Genomic DNA, 7557 nt, shown 5'->3' with positions numbered 1-7557 from the left:
AACCTGACAATTTGAATCATGACATAGTGATACAATACAAAAACAATAAGAATAAAAAATATAGAGATAACATGATTTAAAATTAAAAAAATTATAAATAGATTTAATAAAATCAAAAAATTATTTGTTATGTTTTCATATTGACATAAACTGTAACATGCGATTTTCGTGTAAAAAACAACACGAATATAATATTTTACACGATATAATAATATGAATCGTCAAATCTAGTTTTTTCCTCTTAGTGAACTGATATTTTATATTTGTTCTTATACCTTAGTATATTTTATAGGATAAATTCAAATCCATATGAAAAGGGTTTATGAAAATGGATCCAAGGAAATTTATAGCTTCATTTTTGAGAAAAGCAAGTAAGAATCAAATAACTATATACTATAATATATACACATAATAAACGCAAAAATTAAAGAAGTCAATATTGCATGTATTAATTCCATATTTACTATAACGCGTGAAGGAAATAAAAGCTATGAATGAAACAAAGACTCCCAGAAATGTGTAAACAACAAACTTAATAGAGGAATTCAACTACTACTTGGAATCCAAGCTCTACTAACGTCCTACTGGGAATCATGGTTTTCTTTATGATTATGCATTATTGTACTTGTGAGAGGACTCGATACTGAGGATCAAAAGCGTGAGATAAAAATAGTTTTTCCCCAGTTGAGCCGGAAATATTGTGTTGAAATCAATGTAAAGTGTTTTAAGCTGTGAAGTGTGAACTAGTACAAGTGTCAATCTAGTTTACTTATGAAATGAATTAAAATTCAAGGGCTTTAATATAAGAGCAGCTGCTCCCACCAACATATAATGTGCTCACATGGCACATGTATGAGATATGAGGCAGTTTGACATTGTTAAATTAATTACACTTAAAATACAAAAAATAGATAACAAAAATGAAAGAAGCTGAACCCTAACACCATTTTGGGGGCAGGCAAATGCCCCATATTTCTGATGAATGTGGGCTTGCATTTGGACTTGGGGAACACGTATTGTTAGGCCCAAGAGTGGGGGCCTAGCCCCAATCCCCCTCCTCTCCGCCTCTATCAAAACCATTGTGTTTAGGAAAATAATTCATATCTTAATTATCAATCCCAGCCTTTTTTGGTTGATAAAGGAAAGACTCCTATTCCTGCTTTTTATTATTTTTTAGGTCCCACCTTTAATAACATATGAAAAACTGTTGCTGTCTTTGACTTAAGCAATCATCAATCCTCAAACCCTGTTCCAAAAATATTAAGAAATCAATAATTTTCTTTCTAGAATGGTTGCTATTTTTTTTCTTGCTAAAAATAAATCCAACTAACCAAATTATATTGAACCATATTATTATTATTAAATTAAGTGGGTTGCTTATCTTAACATTTTAATAAGTTAATAGAAAAAGAATCCAATTATTAAAGTCAAATGAATAACAAAACACTTCTAGAAGAAATATTAAATGGAAATAATATTTTCAAGATTAAGAATTTTGATATTATATTAAGTTGGGTATCCGATTATCTCTAAAACTTAAACTAATAGAAAGGGTTAAACTATTATATTTAAGTTTTAACATAACTATAAAATATATATAAAAAAGAGTAAAATTTTGTGTGAGAAATTAAAAAAAAATGGAAAATTGAAAAGCAAATTTAGAGCCAAAAGTAGGAAAAAAAAAGGCTCCAGTACACTGGCAGGGGCCTTTTGTGGCTTGAAAACACGTTCCCAATTCCCTCCTAAGTCGAAACATACAAAATGTATAATGGAGACACCATTACCACCAAAGACATCGGCGACAAAGCCAGGCATGCAAAATCATTAGAAGGGCTTAAAAGGAGAACAATATTCACCCCAAGGCCTAGCTTGGCTCCGTTCCCCCTATCATGCAGTGACGGATACAATTTTGTTTTTTAGTGTTTATTTATAATATATATATATATATAAATATTAACAAATTTATTATTTTTATCAATGAAAAGATATCCCAAAAATAATTCAGCGTTCGGAAAAAAAATTTTATTTAAATTTTCTTTTTCTAAAAATTTTGACTCTATATGTGAATACGCCACTGCTACTATGTGATGGATCTATTTGCTGGATTACGCAGATACATATACCTTTGCTTAATGCTCTAAGCTTAACTTTCTGGCAGTGGTTATCTCTAACTGGATCATCTTTCTATATGGCATAAAATTTGGAAACTGGTTATAACATATGATGAATGTATTTGTTTTATAGCAAGGTTGCAACTCGCACCATGCTACACTGCACCCTTAGCTTTCATTGAACCCCCAAGGCTAGTGGTGCAAAACAAAACCTAATATGGATGTCAATGGAACAGCCACAAAGCAGAGACCATTTTCCATCACAGTCCCCACCCCCCCCCCCCCTTTTTTTACTATATTCCCATCTCCATATTCATACTTGTTTTCAGACAATAAATTATGTTCATTCTCATTCTCGTGGAGATTTAAAGAGTACAGATTTTAAAATAAATTAAATAAACATTAAAATATATTCAATATTTATTAAAATAAATAAAAATGTACAAACAATGATGCATATTAAAAGTTTAAAACAAATACAATAACGTTAAAACAAATTTAAACAACAATAATTTAAAATAAGTAAAAATTTATACATATTTATTAACATAATAACAAAAATATATTTATATTTATATATTTATTAAACATACATACAATAAATCCGTACGATATAAGATGGATGCTATGCAATTCGTCCCCATCCCCGCACCTCATGAGTATTTCAAGAACATACCCATCTTTTTTCCTGTCCTCGAAATTTGATACTCAAACTTGTCTTCATTGGGATAAAAAATTAATAGTTCTAACATCTACCACCTAAGAGATGGATGAATGGGGAACAGTTACTAATTATAGCACAACTAATGTCCCACACTAGACTATCAACGATTCACACTTGCGTTGAGGTAAAATATCATGTCTTTTCAACTTTATGATGATTGATGAGGTAATTTCTTACCTAAAGATAATAATTAGATTTTATAAATGAGATACTAAAACAAAGAGCAGTTTATCAAGGAGCAGTTCAGAACTTCACCTTCGTTGTAAACTGTAGCTCTACACCTTAACAGATAAAATCTCCATCAGAGAAGACCAAGTTCCTGAAACTCCAAGAACAAGGCCCAAGACCACAATTCCAACATCCAAAGTCCATCCCTTCCACCCCAGCTCTTCCTTGAACACCAACAAATGAAACAAAGCTGGCAATACAAACCCCAAACCACAGCACACACTGCTTCCAACCAAGGACAAGAAATCAGCGAAATTTGGCACGAACAAAGCCACCAAACTTACAATCAAAACCAGCAGCCATCTTAGCCACAAACAGTAACTCCCTCCCCAAAATCGCCTCTCTACAATCTCATAAACTGGATTCATCATCAATGGGAAAGTGAAAAATAAATTAATGCAAAGACCTAGTTGAACCAAAGTGCTGACCCAGCCTGCCCCCATATTAGCAGTAATAATATCTTTGGTTTCTGCACCAAAAGCAAAATAACCAAGCGCACCAAATGCTCCATATATCAAAGAAATCAAACCCATGCTCAGTGCCAATATTTTTCCAAACTTAGCATTGTCTTTCATCTCAGATTCTATAGGCAAAACCATACCAATCCCTTCAAATGCATAAACAGCCACACCCATGCCATAAAAGAACACAGAGAGACCCCCAAAAGCCATAACCTCGCGCCTTTGCTTCAAGATCAGTGACAAATCCTCAACCAACACCACTCCCATTGCCCCAAGATCCACCACATCAGCGAAAATACTCAATGGGGCTAAATGGGTTAATGTTGCAATTGAATTCAACCCCAACTGAAACGGAAAACATCCCCATATATACATACTCTTAGCTGTAAAACTGGACATCCCCAAACTTAAGCTTGAAATCATGGGTATTTCATTGTTAAAAAGATTGGCTAGAGTGTTAGCAATGAATATAAGATACCCAACACAAAATCCAGCTTGAGAGAGAATAATAAGTATATCGACAACAAGCCTGCCAACAGAAATATTAAAAGATTTAGCAACAAGAGGATAAAAAATAATCAAATTAGGATGCTTTCTCATTGGAAAAAGATTAGCCATAAAATTATCAACTAGTATAAGACGCAGCTTTCAATTCAGCCAAAATTTACTGGCTCATTTTTAGTTTCATTGTTGAAAGAGGATCCAAGTTTTAGTAACCAAAACCAATCCTATTGTACAATAATAACTTTAAAAAGGAACCTGACATAATAAGTAATCCAATGCAGACTAATGAGCATCTTTTGTGTTTCATAAACCATAAGATTAACCAAATTAGCAGCAATTTCCACAACACACCCAATATAAAACCAGCTCAAGCAACAATAATGATCAGAAAGTCTATTGATCTACCAAAGAACATAATCAATAACAACCAAAGTTACCCAACAGAAAAACTTAATTTTAATACCTAGCTTTAACCCCCAAATCGTGGATTTTTTTTTTTATCGTTCAAAACAGATATTAAAATGCAATTTAATGGACAATTTCGTGTTTCCATCACAAAAAATATTTCCCCAAAAGCATAGACAATCAAAAGCAAGGCAACCCCAAAAAAATCCAAATCAAGATAGAATTCAAAACGTAACAAAAACAACAACAAACCTGCCAACGGTGCCACAAACAATGAAACCCAGATCACCAAAAGAAGCGATTTTGGAAAGACCATTGTCAAAAGACTCGAGCTTCCGGCGGGTGTAAACCAAAAGCATCATACAATAGGTGGTCAAGCCAGAAACGGAGAAAAGCATGAGCAGGCCCATGATCCATCCGGTTCTCTTGAAGGCGTAAGGCAAGCCCAAAACGCCAGCACCGACTATGGCTATGAAAACATTTGCAAAGGTCTTGGATTGCGACGACACCGGCTCTGCCTTGCCTAGAAGAGGCGTGTCTTCTTTTGGTAGAGGAGACTTCAAAATTTTTGAAGATAAGGACGAGATCTGTTTCTTCTGAAAAACCATGGTTGATTTTGGATAAAAATTAAAAATTTCGAGTCTGAGAGTTTGTCTGCAGATAGAAATTTTGATTTTTATCAGAAAATTCAAATGCAAAATTTTAATTGGTGTTGTTTATTTTAGAGAAAATAATTAGTGGTTCAGCAGAACGGCGCTGTAAATTTGGAGGCGTGGAGAAGAGACCGTTTCAAAACGATGGTGGTTCCGTGAATGGTCAGCGTTTTGGCTATGCTCAAGTGCTTAAAATAATAGCGGCACACGTGTTAAAATGAGCCATTGTTATTAGTACAAAACCAACGTGTTCAAGTTGCCAATGTCTTTCACCTGAAGTCGGGTAAATCCGCCTGATGGAATTTCTGAATGGGCGGCACGACGGAATTATGGTCGAATCTATCTCCAAGAAGCTGGGAACTGAAATTGAAATTTACATGAGATTTGACCAATGATGTTTAGAAAAAAACCATTGACGTCTCCGGGTAATGGCAGCATTTAGCCTGTCCTGACCATGTGGATAGGCTGGAGCTCTTCTAATACTAAGATGAAGACACGATCACCCGGCCACGGCCATGTACTTTCGAGAACAAGCTCTAGTTCTAGTAGTAGTATTCGAAACTGTTTTGGACTTGACGATTGAGACTCAACTCCTGTGGTAAGTTTTCATTGTGAAGTTTTCAAATAATTTTGGCTTTGTTGAAAATTGAAAATAAGTATGGTAAACAGTAAACACCTCGTACTCGGGGGTTTCGCCTTGCCTTGATTTAATAGAACTTTTTTTTTTTTTTTTTGTTTCAAAATGGAGGCGAGTGACATGAAAATAAAAAAGTTAGGTCAGTATAAATTTAGAATATTTTCTCTCAATCAAAATATATATATTTAAAAATATATCATCTATAATTATTTTTATTATAATTTTATAACTATTTAATTATAATAAAAAATTATGTAAAGACTTTTTACTCATAACATTAGATTTCACATAAAATTTTAATGAATTTCGTATTATTTTAAATTATAATGATTGTAAGTAAAATGCTTTCATATTTTTTATTTTTTAGTTTTGTATTGCTAAACTTATGTATAATATTTTAATAAATTTATTATTAAATACCAATTAGGAAGATTAATTCAATTTTATATAGTCTGAGTTCGTTTTAGGACAGATAAAAAACTATCTTGCCCTATCCTATTGTCAAATCTAATTGAAAAGTCTCTTTAGAAGAGATTAATTGAATTAGTAAATTGGTGAAACAACTCACGAATAAAATGGGTTAAAATTCATTTTATTTTTGTTGCATTTATTAAAACATAAAATGCATTTAGAATTTGATGATAATTAATTATATTACAATCCTTAATTTTATATGTCTATAATTTATTGAAATACACGCTTAGTTCAAAATATTAGGGAAAAAAAAGAAACAGATACAAAATAATAAAAATTTTGTAGAAGAGAAAAACCTCAAAATAAAAGAATAGAAAGTGGAAGGCGCATGTTAGCGAAGACTTTGTAAATCGGACTCAGCGGCCAAGTCAAAAACATAGTAACATCAAAAACAAAAAAGCCCCCCAAAGTCTAGTTTTCTATTTACTACTGCTTCTTCTTCAATCACTATAATTCAAGAAATGAAGATTGAATAACAAAAATCAAAATCAAATTGGCGAAAAAAAAAGAAGATCAAAATCAAAATCTCTATAGTTCTGAGTCAGCTGAAGAAGAAGTATACTATACCTGGCTAAGGCAAGTTACGATTACCTGGTTTTTTGTTATATTCATTTATTCGACCAACAAAGTTAATTCTTGTGATTACGTAGTCTATATGTCACGAATTTAAAAAAAAATCATGAATCTCACATCAAATATAATAGGAAGATCATTTAAATATAAAAAGAGTTTACATTATTTTTTCATTATGATATATCTTTTGTAAGATAAAATCGTGAGATTAAAAGATCAAAACGAATAATACATCACAAAAGTATAAACCGTTACAAATAAATTGATCTAAAAAATTAGATGAGTGAATGTTCGAATCTCAAAATTACACGAATTCAAAAATTAAGTCTTAATCCGTAATATATGCACGTTCAATTGTCACGTTTTAGCTGGTCCTTCGTCGAAAAAAAAATCATCTAATACCTCTTATTAAGATATTGTTTTAGAATTAAATATTTGATTTTTAATTTATCTGAAATGATCAAATATAATTTGTGTTTGTTTTAAATTATTAAATGTAGTTGAAAATCATTTACGTCGATTTTTTTAAATATTTTTTAAATTTATTATCATCTATAAATTGTTTTAATTAAGTTATTTTATTTTATTTCATATATAAAATAAAAATAAAAAAAAAGTTAAAGTATAGAAGACTTCAACATTTTCTTTCCATTTTAACTTTTTTCACATAATTCATCTTTTCTTTCATCAAATCCTAAACGCTTTATTGGCTCGAAGTCTGATTTGAAATGTATCGACCCGCAATGACGATATAATTGTTATAAAAAATTAAGCTAACAGCAGTTTC

The 7557-nt window shown here is 31.6% G+C and overlaps 1 protein-coding gene across 3 annotated transcripts; it reads right to left on the bottom strand.

Annotated features, from left to right (window-relative positions):
- Nucleotides 1-739: 739 nt before the first annotated feature.
- On the bottom strand, nt 740-5702 carry LOC111282447 (amino acid transporter AVT3C-like). 3 transcript variants are annotated; one of them, XM_022870527.2, is made up of 3 exons: nt 4686-5702; nt 3091-4053; nt 740-1246 (listed from the first exon to the last, which is right to left on the bottom strand). In XM_022870527.2, exons 1-2 carry the CDS (start codon nt 5039-5041, stop codon nt 3111-3113), a joined length of 1299 nt encoding a protein of 432 aa, XP_022726262.2. In that variant the 5' UTR covers nt 5042-5702; the 3' UTR covers nt 740-1246; nt 3091-3110. The 3 variants fall into 3 exon arrangements, with proteins under 3 accessions (XP_022726262.2, XP_089617169.1, XP_022726260.2); XM_089761043.1 differs by lacking the exon at nt 740-1246 and adding an exon at nt 2599-2870 and having other exon boundaries at nt 4686-5701; XM_022870525.2 differs by lacking the exon at nt 740-1246 and having other exon boundaries at nt 2599-4053; nt 4686-5624.
- Between the last annotated feature and the right edge of the window lie 1855 nt (nt 5703-7557).

This window comes from Durio zibethinus, chromosome 5 (assembly GCF_047325235.1).
Source record: "Durio zibethinus cultivar Kanyao isolate XHJ-2024 chromosome 5, ASM4732523v1, whole genome shotgun sequence".
NCBI lineage: Eukaryota > Viridiplantae > Streptophyta > Magnoliopsida > Malvales > Malvaceae > Durio > Durio zibethinus.
The sequence above is the reverse complement of the archived record's forward strand: the minus strand, read 5'-3'. Positions and strand labels throughout refer to the sequence as shown.

Bases quoted from the DNA above. Each gene is read 5' to 3' on its own strand.
- LOC111282447 (XM_022870527.2), bottom strand. From the start codon at position 5,041: ATGGTTTTTCAGAAGAAACAGATCTCGTCCTTATCTTCAAAAATTTTG. The intron at 4,054-4,685 runs GTTTGTTGTTGT...TTCTGTTGGCAG, and splicing joins GTTTGTGGCACCGTTGGCAG to GCTTGTTGTCGATATACTTA.